The sequence below is a fragment of the Eleutherodactylus coqui genome, chromosome 11, assembly GCF_035609145.1.
Source record: "Eleutherodactylus coqui strain aEleCoq1 chromosome 11, aEleCoq1.hap1, whole genome shotgun sequence".
Taxonomy (NCBI): Eukaryota; Metazoa; Chordata; class Amphibia; order Anura; family Eleutherodactylidae; genus Eleutherodactylus; species Eleutherodactylus coqui.
Window position 1 is genome coordinate 74,889,014 of NC_089847.1, and position 16,424 is coordinate 74,905,437.

The 16,424-nt window shown below is 47.1% G+C and overlaps 1 protein-coding gene across 2 annotated transcripts in view; it reads left to right on the top strand.

Annotated features, from left to right (window-relative positions):
* Positions 1-16,424, top strand: part of LOC136581938 (C-signal-like) — an 80,542-nt gene that overhangs the window by 6,881 nt on the left and 57,237 nt on the right. For both annotated transcript variants that reach the window (XM_066582630.1, XM_066582632.1), the window contains exon 2: positions 2,116-2,167. In XM_066582630.1, coding sequence (XP_066438727.1) covers positions 2,116-2,167 — 52 coding nt within the window. The remainder of the gene's footprint in view (positions 1-2,115; positions 2,168-16,424) is intronic.

Genomic DNA, 16,424 nt, shown 5'->3' on the forward strand with positions numbered 1-16,424 from the left:
AGCTGAGAAATTTGTGGATCATATTCTCTGCTGATCAGAGCTGTTGTGGGTGGGTGTTGGCTGTAAGAGACAGCCAGCAACCGCATTGTATAGAGCCGGGTCGATTCCCAATCCCCCTCCATACAAACCCCGAACCTCCATGACGTAACTGTATGTCATGGAGCGCTAAGGAATTGAATAGCACCATTGAGAAACACAACTTGCCCTGCAAAGAACAAGCCTTTAGGGTATGTTCACACTGGGTTGAAATTCTGTGGAATGTCCATTGCGGAAAATTCTGTGGCAAATTCCACTTCCGCATCACCTGACCAGTGGCTCAGCGCAATAACAGCGCCATGTATTCCGAGGTGAGGGGGAGCAATGTAGATAACAAAATCAGTTGTGGATACACATCTGATTCTTGGCTAAAATAGGCCCCTTTGGTGCAGATTTTGACGTGGGTTTTTATGTGAAATTTGCTAATGCTGTAATTGGCTAACTCACGCAGTGTCAGCCAATCACAGCCATTCAATGATGTCATTGAAGGGCTGTGATTGGCTGACGCCGCGTAAGTTAGCCAATCACAGTCTTTCAATGATGTAATTGAATTGCTGTGATTGGCTGACACCGCGTGAATTAGCCAATCACAGCATTAGCCTTCTGGAGGCGGGAATTTCAAGCCCCGAATCCAGAAAACAATGCTCTGTTGGGGACAAGGAGGGAGCGACAGCCTGCAGCAGTGCTGCAGAACGCTGGGGGAGGTGAGTACTGCTTTTTTTTTTTTTGTATTACCGGCGTATAAGACGATTCCCAACTGCAGAGCAGATTTTTCGGGGTTAAAAGGCTGTCTTATACGCCGGAATATACTGTATATGGTATTAGAAATATTAAATAGAAGTTTGTTCATTTTTCCTTCAGTTTTTATTTAGGGTTTAAATTGGTTTCTTGTTCGATTTTTAATTTTATTTTTATTTTATTTATTTTTTATTCACAATAAATTTATTTTGCGCTTCTGAGATTTTTCTGCGATACGATTTTAACATTAGAAAGTCCCATTGACATTTGCAGTAAAAAAAACAGAGATATCGCAGCATTAAAAAATGCAAGTGGGTAAAAGCCCTTACTCTGGTTTTTGTTTACTATGTTTATTATTAAAGGGGTATTTTCAACTCATACATTTAGGACACATCCTCAGGACATGAAAAAAATGACTGATAAGTGCGGATCCCAACTCTCTGACCTTTACGTCTTTCAAGAACATGCGTACCACCACATCCATTCAGTTTTATAGGATAAGCATGTGTGTATGTCTGTAAGGGCTCCTGCACACATTTGTGTTTATCTTGCGCGATATCGCTGCGTTTTTTTTCACGCAATTGTCAATGGGACTTTCTAATGTTAAAAACGCATCGCACAAAAATTGCAAAGCACCAACTTGTGATGCGTTTTTAACATTAAAAAAGTTCCACTGACAATCGTGAAGAAAAAACGCAAGTGTGCAGGAGCCCTAACTCCCATAAAAGTAAATGGATAGAGCTGTGCACACGATTGATCCTAAACACCCAGAGACCATGCATGGATCGACTAGTTACATAATCACTGCTTCATTCAAACTCCTCCTCATTGGGGTTGCACAGTGAAAAGAAACAGGACATAGGATTCTTATTCTAGTGACCAGTGGGGGGGTTCAGTAGTTGGGACTCCAGAGGTCAAACATTTACCGCCTAACCTTTGGAAATCCCTTTTAATAATAAAGAAGTGGAGCATGAAGCAAAGTTGCTTGTTGCCACCAGCCATACTTACTATTCAGTGAGCACAGCTTTTTTTGTGCCTAACACAGCTGTTCACAATATGGACAGTGTCCCCTGCTCACTGTTTACTCTACGTGCATGCTCTGGAAGAAATATGGAATAGGTTCTGGGACCTCATTACATCACACCATCATAGGAGACCCAAAAAAATTAAAGGGGTATTTCAGGAACACAATATTGATGGGCATGTTTAACACGTAATTGATTTTGTTTATATCTTGAAAAAGTTATGCAATACATGTGATGTTCGCTTAACTAGGAGATGAGGATTGCAAGTAGAAGTTAATTAAATCTTACTTAATAAATATATGCATTGTTTTTTCAGGAACTACGAGATTTAGCTTCCAAGCATAGCAATATCGTGTTACTCCCTCTGGGTAAGTGAGACTAATTTATGTACATTAAACATATACAGAAACTCTACCACGGAAATTATACCCAATTCCAACACCCATGGTTCATCAGATAATTTGAATGAATAAATCAGGCTATTACGGCTCAGAAAAAGCAACTTTTACACTATAATCCAATTCAACAAATAAAATTAGGTCATATGGTGAGAACCCACAGGTTTACTATACTTATGCACTAGATAATATATAACTGTAGAAGTCTACATGCATAACCCAAGCTTATATGATAAGACCTTTAGGCAATATAGCAACAAAAACAAAAGACTGCTGGTAAGTTAAACATTCAAGGAAGAAATAAGTGAACCCTTTGAAATGATCTGTATTTCTGCATTGATTCTTAATGAAATGCTGTCTGATTGAATCCAAGGGAAAATGATAACAAACACAATGTAACTAATAACACTCTTCACTGTAAATGACTGCTCAATGAAAGGCATAATGTCATGTTTGCCCTGAACGTAAGACATACCATGCCCACGACAAGCACAAATGGAAGACTGGTCATTATGTTACTGTTAGGGCTCTCGGTGTGGACCCACTGTGCTAACCAACTAAACCTGGTTTTTAGACCAGACCTGGTATGGCTGGCAGCTGACCCCAGTGTTCAGAGATACCGAAGTGAGGAAAACAGATGGGTAACTAAGCAGGAAAATGCCTGTAAGCAGGGTAGGCATCTTGATAAGAATGGCCCCGCACTGGAACCTTAAGGCCTCCTTCCCACGAACGGATTTACGCCACGTAAATTCGCGGCAAAAATCCGCTGCGTTGCCCCCTGCTATTAGGTTCTATTGAACCTAATAGCTCAATGCTCACGGTGCGGAATTCCACCGCGGAATTTCGCACCGTGAAATCTCCCGTCCTCACCCGCAGCATGCTCTATTTGCCGCGAGTGTACGCGCTGACGGCTTCCATTGACTGCAATGGAAGCCGTCCGTTCACGCTATCTCCCGCTGTAACACAGTGGAAGATAGCGTGAAAACGCTTTCCCGCCTACCGCCGCCGCGTCATATGACGCGGCCGGCGCATCACGTGACACGACCGGCCGCGTCATGTGACGCGGTGGGCGTGTCATATGACGCGACGGCGGTGGGCGGGGAAGCGTCTTCAAGCTATCTTCCGCTGGTAAGTATGGGGTCTCTGGGGGGCGCCGTGACGGGCTTCACTGCGGAATATTCCGCGGCGGAGCCCGTCACGCTCGTGTGAAGCCGGCCTAAGACTGACTATCACTGAAAGGAAACAGGGACAGTGTACACAAGCACAGAACAGGACTGACTACCACAGAAACAGGAACGATGCATAGACTGGACAGAAATGGACAAATGTACACAGGCTAAAGCCAGAAGGCAAAGAACATACAAAATAAACAGATACAGATGCCGGCTCAAAAGACAGAACAGTCTTAAGACAGGCGACCTAGATGTGCTGGGTGTCTGAAGCAAACACACATCAATTCTGAGGCAAAGAGAGAGAGTCCCCAGCTTGCTTAAATAGAAGGCTAATTGCTATTTAAGCTGCAGCTGGGCTGTGAGCACTGAGAAGAGTCAACTCCCTCATTGCTGGTAGAAAATAGAACAAAGAGTACATTCAAACAGAGGAAGCAGAGCGATGCCAGCATCTGCCCAGGTTAGCAAGAAGGCGGCAAACACAGGTAGAAGACCTAACAGTTACATCTGTGCATGCCATGGAAACAATGACCTACACAAACGTAACTCAAACAAGGACTGTAGGGAAAGGATTGGGATAGGGGAACATGCATACACACTAAACTCCATAGCAAACTGAACTGCAAATGGGACTTGCGAGCAGACATCCAACAATGACTGACAAACACCAAAACACTTACCTGGAATACCAACACGCATGATGGAATAGCTAAAGTACGAACAAGGTATTTGGTTTGTTTTTTGGCCAAGATACTTAAGCTCACGAGACTGTGCAAGGGTCCTTGTTGTCTCATGAGTCCATACTCTAACAAGATAACTGAACCCCAGGAGTTCTGCCCACAAGCTTGGTGATCATCCTAATAAGGACGGCCCCCCACTTGGACCAAGGGCCCTGCTTTGATCTAGATGGTATGCAACATATACGCTGAATAGGACACAGTTGACATACACAAACAAGGGACATACACCTTGAACAGGGAGCTGATCAGACTAAGTGTCTGGTAACCTACACAGACACTGAACACATTGCTGTTCACACCAACAAACAGGGAATCCCACCCAGAAGCTCATGCAAGCCAGCAACACCACAGCAGAACATGCATGACTCCAAAAAACAGGGTTCTGGGAGGGAATGAGGAAAATAGCAATAGAAATAAATAACCTGTACCTTTTAGAAAAAGAGACTGGTATTTATATGCTGCAAAACTGTAGTGATTGGCTGGAGAACTCCACACCATCAGCCAGCCAAATCAACCACACCTGCAGCAGTGTACGCCTGGAAACCCACAGAACTACAGGTGCCAGGAGCACAACGTTACATAAATTTTGTAATCGTTTATTAGTTTACTTAGAATTGTCTTTGTCTATACTGTAATTGTGACTTAGATATAATCAGACCACATGTTATTAGGAATCAGCGCAAAAATTGTGGTAAGTACAAAGGATTCTTGGCAGAATACAAAGAAAAGATGAACAAGAATTCTTATTTATTGGGATTAAACGATTATTAATTAAAATAGATATGTTACGAGTCACAACAGATCCTCTAAGTGGTGGATACAATGTAAGCAGCTATGTCTCAAGTGTAAGGCCATCTGCATACGATCGGGTCGGATTCCGGTCCCATTTTACGACTGTTGCCATGGTATGCCTATAAAAACATGTACAAATGTATTTTGTTATTGCATTAAGTCAATGTTGAATCACAGTTCTATATTGAAAAATAAATAAAGAATTTGAAGGAAAAAAAACTTCTCCCAGATCTGAATGCTCTCACAATAGGGCCCAAAAGCTTTCAGATACCTCTAACATGATCAACATAGGCATCATATGTGCTGAACATCTGATGGTTCCATTTCTCTCTATATTCTGAATATTTGCACAAAGGAGCCCATCACATTGTGTATCATTTGCTCATTTATAAGCTTTGAATAGAGTTTTAGACGGTTATCCCCTATTTTTACATTTTTTTAAAGAGCGTCTGACATTCACATTGATAAGCTGCATCGGTTGAACAATTCCTCTTCGCATGCAGGTACTAACCTGTTGGCATTCCCTGTAAGCGCAAACTAATGATAAAGCTATAGTCTTGCTTTCCGAATTTAAAAAAGGTTAAGTTATAAGCTGCTCACAAAATTTACTGGCCACACTGAACTTGTGTAATGGGAACAGGTGGTAATATTTATAGGTTTTAGGCCGCCTGCAGACGAGCGGGTCGGATCCGGCGGCGAGAATTCTCGCCGCGGTACCCGACCCGAGCGCCTGCAGAGACGAGCGCGTACTCACCCGCGCCCGGCGGCCCTGACTCTTTCATGTGCCGGCTGCCGGGCAGCGGGCGCATGCGCAGACCGGAGCCGGCGGCCGGGTGAGTGACGTTTCTGTGCGAGGCTCTGCGAGCCCCGCACAAAAATAGGACATGCCGCGGTTTGTTTGCCGCGCGAGATTTCGCGCGGCCAAACCGCGGCCGTCTGCATAGGAGTGCGTATTGTAATGCACTCCTATGCAGGCTTTCAGTAGCGGAAATCCCGCCGTGGGATTTCCACCCGTGTGCAGGCGGCCTTAGACAAAGATATTACTAGGATACACCTTGTTCTTGAATCTGCATAACTTATTACAATTCATTTGTTATCATTGGTCCTTAAACCTCAGTCTGTGCAGTAACGTTGGTCTGATGACAGAACTTTTCTCCGGATCATTGTTTGGTTAGTCTATAAGCTCTCCATAGCTAAAGGCCCATTTACACGGGACGAGTGTCGGGTAAACGATGCCCGACACTCATTCCTGTGTCTTTGCGCTCCCATTCTCCAGCACGGGAGCTAGAACAGCTGGCTGGTTCACAGAGCGGCCAGCAGGGGGGGCGGGGCAGTGCAGGAGATTTCTCTCCTCTCGCTCCCCGCCCCTCTCTATTAAGATACACAGCGGCCGTTGAACGGCGGCTGTTTAAATTGCACGATGAGCCTCATCGCTCATCTTTTTTGCTTTATGCAGCATAAAAGATGAGCGATGAAGCTCATCGCTCATCGTGCAGTTTAAACAGCCGCCGTTCAATAGCGAACGGCCGCTGTGTATCTCAATGGAGAGGGGTGGGGAGCGAGAGGAGAGAAATCTCCTGCACTGCCCCACCCCCGTGCTAGCCGCTCCGTGAGTGAGACAGCTCTGCTAGCTCCCATGCAGGAAAGCTGGAGCACGGAGACACAGGAATGAGTGTCAGGCATCGTTTGCTTGACATTCGTCCCGTGTAAATGGGTCTTAACTCTTCTCTGGCCATGCTTGTATGTTACCCATTTCTAGGATCATTAATTAGTTACATTTGTAAGGGCTCAGTCACACGGGCGATTTTTCGCGCGATTTGTGGATTGCATAACAGATGCGCTCCAAAAAATCGCATGACCAAGGCCAGCGTCACGGCTGAAAAGAACGCAGCGTTTATCAGCCGAAATGGCTCAGTCACACAAGCACTGCCCGCTATCCTCTGCTACAGCTGTGCCACAGCTGTGGCAGAGAAGAATGATGTTCGCCCATTGAATTCAATGGAGCCGGCAAAATAGCTGGCTCCATTGAAAGCAATGGGTTGCCGGCAAGCGCTGTATTAATTTTTGGGGAAGGGCTTAAAATATAAGCCCTTCCCTGAAAACCATGCAAAAAAGTGTAAAAAATAAAAAAAATATATACTCACCTTTTTGCAGCTGCCGGAGTTCAGCCGCATCCAGCCGGCAGTTCTCCTGAACTGCTTTCTGTAGTATTCAGCAGGCGGGGATTTAAAATCCCCGCCTGCTGAATGGGCTGCCTCTGATATATACACACACACACACATATATATATATATATATATATAAAATAAATAATAAATCTTGGTATTTGTATAGCGCCAACTTATTACGCAGTGCTTTCAGGTAATTATTACTTATTACCCCCCACCAAGCTGGGTATATATGTATATATAAAATTGTATTTTTCTGTGTATAAGACGCACACACGTTTTTAACCCGAAATTGAAAAAAAGAACATTTTAACGATAAAACAGAACACATTTTTATGCAGTAATAACTGCAGGTAATGTTTACATCCCAGTACTATGATATTATGCAGCCTCTGTTGCATCAATAGTCTCTGCTTCTTCACTGGTAGTTCCAGGCAGATCAATTTCTTCCACTTCTACATCACTGCTGTTTTCTGGGTCACTGTTTATATACATGAGGTCATCGTCAGTTCTGTCCATGGCATTGCTGATTCCACGCTTAACTCCTGCCTGTATGCATTGGGCTTTAAGGCTGCCTTTCCACGGGCGTTGCGAAATTCCGCGGCGGAAGCCGCCGCCCAGGAGCAGGAGCCGGCAGACGGATTTCCGCGGTGAGCCTATCTCACAGATAAGTCTCACAGCGGAGAATCGTGGCAATTCGCAGCATGCTGCATATTACCGGCCATGAGCGGAGAATCGCGATGATTCTCCACTCTTGGACAGGAGGCCTGCACTTTCCATAGCAACGCTATGGAGAGCGTTCACTGCATTCCCCGCGGCCGGATAATCGCTGCAGGGAACGCAGTGAAAATTCGCACGTGGACAGGAGCCCTAAGTTGTATACCTGCCTGTCCTAAAAAAAAGGAGTTATAGGTAGCTAAGGTTGAGTCATTCCCATAGCTATACTTGAAGTTGAGGGGACAGGATAGTGAAATGAATTTGATTTCACTGATGTCAGGGGAGGTGCATGCAATGTTTCTACAGTAACTTGTGAGGGAGCAGATTAAGGGTGACTACCCACTACAGTTCTTTTTCACTGCGAAATTCGCAGCGTTTTTTTTTCTCCAGGGGTCTATGGGACTTGTTAATGTTAAAATCACGGTCGCGCAAAATCGCGATAAATTCCTCCTTCTCCCAAGGTGCTCATTCTCCTTTAAGGGCGCCTACCCACTTGCGTTGCCGATTTTCGCGGGTGAAAAACGCGGCGTTTTCGCATGTTTTTCACGGCGTTTTTTGCGCGTTTTTCCCGGCGTTTTTTTGCAGCCCTCCATTGACAATCATGGGTGCATTAAGAGAAAAATAAAGAGACATATGCAACTGACAGTTCCTATGTGAAAAAACCCCACGAAACGGAAAAAAAACCCCAGATGGACAAGAACACATTCTATACTAATTGCTCTTGAGAAAAAACGCAAAACATCACAGGAAAAAAAATCGCAAGTGGGTAGGCACCCTTAGAGAGCTGCATTCTCTGCTTTCAGCTGCTCAGCTTCCTGGAGAATACTTTCCTTTTCTTTCAGGAATTTATCTGTCTGCTCCTTTGCTAACAGCCTTTGCTCTCGGCCTCTTCTTCAAGCAGACACAAGTTGGCCCTTTCTTTTTCCAATGGCGCATCATACCTTTTATTAGCCGTTTGCAGTGCTTCCTCAAGAAACTTTATGTAAGCTTGTATTGGTGCAGATCCTTCCTGGATTTTAAATGTGTTCTCTTGCTGTCTCACCCTGGACCTCAGGATCTGTCCTGACAACTTCACTTGTCTTACTAGCAGCAGCCTTTTTCCTCTTCTTTTTCTTCTTTGCACGTTTAGTACTATCTGTCTCTCAGACAGCTCTAGTTTGCTTTCACTACTCCTCTCTATCACTAGAAGCATCCTTGTGCTAACTCCAACATGGGCGTTGGCTGCACTCCTTACAGCTACCTGTTCACACCCTAACTTCGTTTGTGAAACATATCCACACATATTAGACACAGAATACATATCATGCAACGCATTATTCCCCACACGGTTTTTGAACCTTTTTGAACTTAATGCAGACCCTGCCGTTTTCTCAGTACTCTCCTGAAAGGAAAACATTTGGTCATGCAAAAATTTCCACACATAATTATCTCCAGCCAAGACCTGTAAAGGAAAGGTTACATTCCCTGGTTCAATGTTCACATTTATCCCGCTATCCCGTGTAAGGTCAGCTGGGTTTGCGTCAGTCTCTTTAGAAGGGATTGTCACCTTCTCCCACAAGTCCCAGAATACAGGGAAATCGAGTCCCAACATTACGCTTTGCATTAAGTCCTTAACAACACCTACACCAAAGGTTACAGTTCCGACAGGGGTCTCAAAGTCACACTTCAAAGGCTCTTCTTTCGCAGAAACTTTTTTCGCGGTCTCTCCGGGCCGGTTGCAGTCGGAGCTCCATCTTTTCGTCAGGCTGGATGGTTACGGAGGACCTCCGTCAGCCGGTCCACAAGCGCAACAGCTCCTCCACAGCTGGGGTCGGCGTCTGCATCGCAATCGCAGGCTTTCTCAGAACACATTACCAGGTGCCACGCCGTTGCCCTCAGCAGCCGGGATTGCTGCCCGCATCCAAAACACCAAATGTAACCATTTGTCATCCAGGGGAGGGGCGGCGATGACACACTCGACTTTAATGTGCGTAAACTCAACTTCAGTCTTTATTTGGCATGGCACACTCCAAATAAAAAGCAACACAAAGTACTTATAATCCAACAAGATGCACCATGCAGGGTGCTCAGGCCCACACAGATGGTATTCCCACCTCAGGCTGTCAGGCTGGATGCCTCTCCTCAGGCTGGATGCCTCTCCTCAGGCTGTCAGGCGGATCACAAAGTACATATACACACCCCACCTGGGTGTTGAAGTTAGTGTGGTCACACCTATCAACCTCCCGCCTTTCCTGGGCTGCACTAGAACCTCGGGCTAGCAGCCCTTCCAGCTCCACTGAGCTGTCTCTCTGGCTCTCTCAGCTAACATCTCCCCTGACTGTAGCTGGAATGCACACTTATGTCCCACCTCCTGACCAAACCTGTAGGTGTTTTCGCTTTTCTCAGGCACCAGAATGCCTGTCTGTTGCCCCCTACAGGCCCTTCTCTGTAGTGCATCTATACTATATATATATTGTGAGGGATTAGCGTTTAGGATCGGTAGCAACCTGGGCATAAGCAGTCAGAGACAGTGACACATAGGATAAAGTCTTTAGTCCAGGCTTTGCCTGGGTTTATTTCCAAGCAAACAAAAGCAAAATACAGGCCTTAACATCAGGCAAACATAACGTAAATCCTGCTCGTCTGAGCACTTACTATACATGTAGCGTCCCTGTCTACACACTGGTAACCAAATAGCTCCTGCACACAGCCAGCCAGGACTCTCAGACCTGCAAAGGTCTCAGCTCTCTCCTAGGCCCTGTAGGCCCAGGCTTTATATGGCCTGGTACCAGCCCCACCTGGTACGTGGGAGTGACCATCCCACCCTTCACTTTGGTCACTCCAGGAAAAGCCGGCCCGGATTATGTGGCTTGGAGCCACTTACATACTACAATGTGTTAGTGGCTTAATGCTACTAACACTATACTGCCGGCTTCCTCCACCGAGCCCAGGCTGCTCGGTGGCACGTATCTGCCCAAGCGCTCCCCAAGGCAGCATAGGAAGGCATCCTAGCGACACATACCTGCCCTCCAGCACCTTGCCGGTCACCGTCTCACATACCCTCCCCCTCTGTTCGAGCCTGTGGGGTCGGACACCTTTCGCCGTCATGCAATGCGTCCTTGATAAGGCATCGGCATTGCCCTGTAGCTTTCCGGCCCTGTGCTCTACCGAAAAGCTAACATATTGAAGGGTCAGGAACCATCTAGTGACTCTGGCATTTCTTTCTTTTGCCTGTGACATCCAGGTTAAGGGGGAGTGGTCTGTGATCAGCCTCAAGTGCCTACCTAGCAGGTAGTATTTTAGGGATTCCAGAGCCCACTTGATGGCTAGGCGCTCCTGCTCAACGATACTGTAGTTTTTTTCCGGTGGCGTGAGCTTCCTGCTCAGATAAATTACGGGATGTTCCTCTCCCTCTACTTCTTGGGACAGAACTGCTCCCAGTCCCACATCGGACACGTCTGTTTGGACAATAAATTCCCTTTTAAAATTGGGTGTGACTAACACTGGACGTCTACAGAGGGCCCGTTTTAATTCTTGGAACGCCTTTTCTGTGTCAGGGTTCCACTTGACCATGACTGACTTACTGTTCTTGGTCAAGTCTGTTAGGGGCGCTGCTATGCTAGCAAAGTTCTGCACGAACCGCCTATAGTACCCTACAATGCCTAAAAAAGCCCTCACCTGCTTTTTAGTAGTGGGTTGTGGCCAGTCCTGAACGGCTTCAATTTTATTGATCTGGGGTTTTATAATACCCCTGCCTATTACATACCCCAGGTATCGTGCTTCTTCGAGGCCTATGGCGCACTTCTTTGGGTTTGCTGTGAGCCCTGCTTTTCTAAGGGAGTTCAGTACTGCCTGTACCTTGGGTAGATGGCTGTCCCAGTCTTCGCTAAAGATGATGATATCATCTAAATATGCTGACGCATACTGACGATGGGGTTTGAGTATGATATCCATCAATCTTTGGAAGGTTGCTGGGGCTCCATGCAAACCGAAGGGTAGGCAGATGTACTGAAACAACCCTTCTGGTGTGGCAAACGCAGTCTTTTCTTTCGCGCTCTCTGTAAGGGGAACCTGCCAGTAGCCTTTAGTAAGGTCGAGAGTGGAAAAGTACCTGGCATGACCCAGTCTCTCAATTAACTCGTCCACTCTCGGCATTGGGTATGCGTCAAATTTTGACACGTCATTTAGCTTCCGGAAGTCATTACAGAAGCGCAGAGAGCCATCAGGTTTTGGTATCAGCACGATAGGGCTGGACCATTCGCTTTTCGACTCCTCAATTACTCTGAGGTCTAGCATTTTCTTGACCTCCTCTGAGATGGCTCGTCTGCGGGCTTCTGGAACCCTGTACGGTTTCAACTGAACCTTTACCCCTGGTTCAGTTATAATGTCGTGTTTTATGACACCAGTACACCCTGGTATATCAGAGAACACATCTGAATTACGTTGTATAAATTCCCTCGACTCTTGTTGTTGGGATTTGGACAGGGACCCTGATACACACACCTCTGGGACCGCACCATGGGGGGTGCTCACTGCAGTCAGGGCTTCTCTGTCCTTCCATGGCTTAATTAGGTTTACATGGTACAACTGTTCTGGCTTCCGCCTACCTGGCTGGTACACCTTGTAGTTTACCTCTCCGACTTTCTCGATTATTTCATAGGGCCCTTGCCATTTTGCTAGGAATTTACTTTCTAGGGTGGGCACCAACACTAGTACCCGATCCCCAGGGTTGAAGGTTCTCACCTTGGCGGACCTGTTATATACCCGACTTTGGGCTTCTTGAGCCTGCTGTAAGTGTTCTCTAACAATGGGTATGACCGCCGCAATTCAATCTTGCATGAGGGAGATGTGTTCAATAACACATCTAGGGGGTGGACTCGTGCTCCCAGGTCTCCTTAGCTACATCAAGGAGCCCTCAGGGATGTCTACCATACACTAATTCAAAGGGAGAGAACCCAGTGGAGGATTGTGGGACTTCACGGATTGAGAACATTAAATATGGCAGCAGACAGTCCCAGTCCTTCCCATCCTTATTGACTACCTTTTTGAGCATGCTTTTTAGGGTCTTATTAAATCTCTCAACCAGACCATCCATCTGTGGGTGGTACACCGACGTCCGTAAGTGCTTAATATTCAGCAGCTTACACAATTCCTTCATGACCTTTGACATAAAGGGGGTTTCTTGGTCCGTCAGGATCTCTTTTGGTATGCCCGTGCGGGAGAACATGTGAAGTAGTTCCTTTGCAATACCCTTGGATGACGTATTGCGTAAAGGAACGGCTTCGGGGTAACGGGTGGCATAGTCTACGACCACTAATATATGTTGGTGACCCCGGGCAGACTTTACCAAGGGCCCAACTAGGTCCATAGCGATCCGCTCAAACGGCACCTCTATGATGGGCAAGGGCACTAAGGGGCTCCGGTAATGGGGCATAGGAGCTGTTATCTGACACTCCGGGCACGACTCACAGTAACGTTTTACATCACCATGTACCCCCGGCCAGAAAAAACGCTGAAGGATGCGTTCCTTAGTCTTTTCGCTCCCGAGATGACCTCCCAGCACATGCTTGTGCGCCAGGTCTAAGACCATCCTACGATAGGCCTGAGGTACCACCAGCTGTTCCACAACCTCCCCACGACCTTGTCAACCTGATACAACAATTCTTGGTTGACTGCAAGGTGTGGAAACACAGTATCAGCCCCTGGGAATTGAGGCTCCCCATTTATCACTTTAACATTTTCCCTAGCTTTTACTAAGGTGGGGTCTCGGAGCTGCTCAGTTCCGAAATTGGCACGTGAGACCTCTAAGTCAGGCATAGCAACTACTTCATCCTGTACCTCCGTCTCACCCTCCAATACCGTTAAGGGAAAGTTATCCCCATTCTCTTGGGTCACCCCTACTGCTGGAACCGTACCCTCAGGGTCAAACGGTTCTGGACACACATCATACACATTTGCATTATCATGAGCCTTATTTGCAGACGACCCTCGGTGTCGCCACAAGTCCCAAAATAGGGGAAAGTCTCTCCCGAGGATCACGGTGTGCATTAAGGATTTTACGACGCCCACCTCATGGGTGGCAAGTCCACACGGAGTATCAAGTTGTACAAGGGCAATAGGATACTCCTTGGTGTCCCCATGCACACAAACAACCCCCATGCGACGGCTGGTGAAGGTTGTGGGATCGACCAGGCTGGAGTGCATCAGCGTAACCAAGCTCCCTGAGTCCAGTAGAGCTGTTACCGCAAAGTCATTCACCTTTAGGTGACATAATGGTCGATCAGTCTCTGACACAGTCTCTGCAGAACATACTGGCCGTGCGAACATCGACCTCCGCCGGGCAGAGTCACAGTCCATGGGTTCCACAGTGAGGGGACAGTTGGCAACAAGATGCCCGGGCTCATGACAGCGCCAACATCGTATGGGGGCCCGGTCTCCTTGGGGTTCTACCGGGGACCCGAATGTCCATTTGGGGCTCCTCCTCTGCCCCAAACGATCCCCCTCTGAGCCGCCTCCCCTGGGGACACTTTTGACACCCCTTACATATGGAACAGTCTTACCAGGTGCTCCGGCCGACTTGCTGTTCCCGGGGTTGGAACGTCGAGGAGGCACGGCTTGCAGTAAGTCCTCTGTGGCTTTATACCTCTCGACGAGGCTCACGAGTTGGCCCACATCCTGGGGACCCCCTTGTCCCACCCAGCGCTGAATTGCGGGGGGCAACGAGCGGATGAACTTGTCCAGAACCACTTTTTGTATGATCTCTGCCGGGGATGCCTCCTCCGGCTGCAGCCACTTTCTCACCAGTTGGAGCAGGTCGTACATCTGGGAGCGAGCTGGTAGGTCATCTGCGAAAGTCCAGGCGTGTACTCGTCGGGCCCGCACATGGGTGTCCACGCCCAAGCATGCCAGGATCTCACCTTTGAGCTTGATATAGTCCTTGGCATCCTGCTCACCGAGGTCAAAGTAGGCCTTTTGGGGTTCTCCTGTCAGGAAAAGCGCTACTACCTCCGCCCACTGAGGCGCTGGTAATTTCTCCCTCTCGGCCACTCTCTCAAAGACCGCGAGACAGGCCTCGATGTCATCGGTGGCCGTCATCTTTTGTAAGGCCGTCTGTACCACGGTACGGGTGGTGGGGAGCGAACCAGGCGACCTCTGCACACTTTGTGCCAGGAGAGCATTAGTCTCGGCCTGAGCTCTCATGGCCTCCTCATGGATCTTTTGCTGGGTCGCCGCCACTTGTTGCTGCTGGGCCAACGCTTGCTGTTGCTGCACGTTCATTTGTACTAGCTGCTTTATCAGTTCCTCCATCTTGGCAGTATCTGATGGCTGTGCCGTTGCAGCTTTCACCCAGGACATGGGGGTTACAGCACTCTCCAGTCAATCTCTCTTGGGCGGTTGCCCTTAGCAACGGATCTCCAGCTGCTGCAGCAAAATGTCCGTTAATTGGTGTATGTCTCTTTAAGACCGCTGCCTGCATCCAAACACCATATGTGAGGGATTAGCGTTTAGGATCGGTAGCAACCTGGGCATAAGCAGTCAGAGACAGTGACACATAGGATAAAGTCTTTAGTCCAGGCTTTGCCTGGGTTTATTTCCAAGCAAACAAAAGCAAAATACAGGCCTTAACATCAGGCAAACATAACGTAAATCCTGCTCGTCTGAGCACTTACTATACATGTAGCGTCCCTGTCTACACACTGGTAACCAAATAGCTCCTGCACACAGCCAGCCAGGACTCTCAGACCTGCAAAGGTTTCAGCTCTCTCCTAGGCCCTGTAGGCCCAGGCTTTATATGGCCTGGTACCAGCCCCACCTGGTACGTGGGAGTGACCATCCCACCCTTCACTTTGGTCACTCCAGGAAAAGCCGGCCCGGATTATGTGGCTTGGAGCCACTTACATACTACAATGTGTTAGTGGCTTAATGCTACTAACACTATACTGCCGGCTTCCTCCACCGAGCCCAGGCTGCTCGGTGGCACGTATCTGCCCAAGCACTCCCCAAGGCAGCATAGGAGAGCATCCTAGGCGACACATACCTGCCCTCCAGCACCTTGCCGGTCACCGTCTCACAATATATATATATATATATATATATATATATATATATATATAATAAAATAGTGTGATACTCCCTCCCATATACAAGAATATAACTTTAACCTATGGTGTGCTAGCAGATAATACCGCTTCTATGTAAATGAACATAACTACCATAAAACTGCCCACCTGTTAATCCAGGTCTTGGACTTGGGTAAGAACTTTCAAAACGTTGAATCAGGGAGTATTCTGACTGCCCTTATGAGGTCAGGAAGGATTTTTTTCCCCCACATGGGCTAAATTGGCTTCTGCATCATTGGTGTTTTTTTTGCCTTCCTCTGGATTAACAAGCCTGAACTAGATGGACATTGTCTCCCTTCAGCCTGACATACTATGTTACTATGTAAGATAAGTATGCAGCATTTTTATTTACATCAACAACTTTTTTAGATCTGTAATTAGATTTTTATTGTTCAGCTTTGTCATAGGAGCCAAACAGACAATTACAGAAGTGCCAAATCTGGCATATCACTGCCATGAATGGTGCCTGACAGACCCCAATGACTATAACCGCGTCCATTTTAGTTTCTGTCATGCCACCTGGCATTTAACTAGACAAAAGG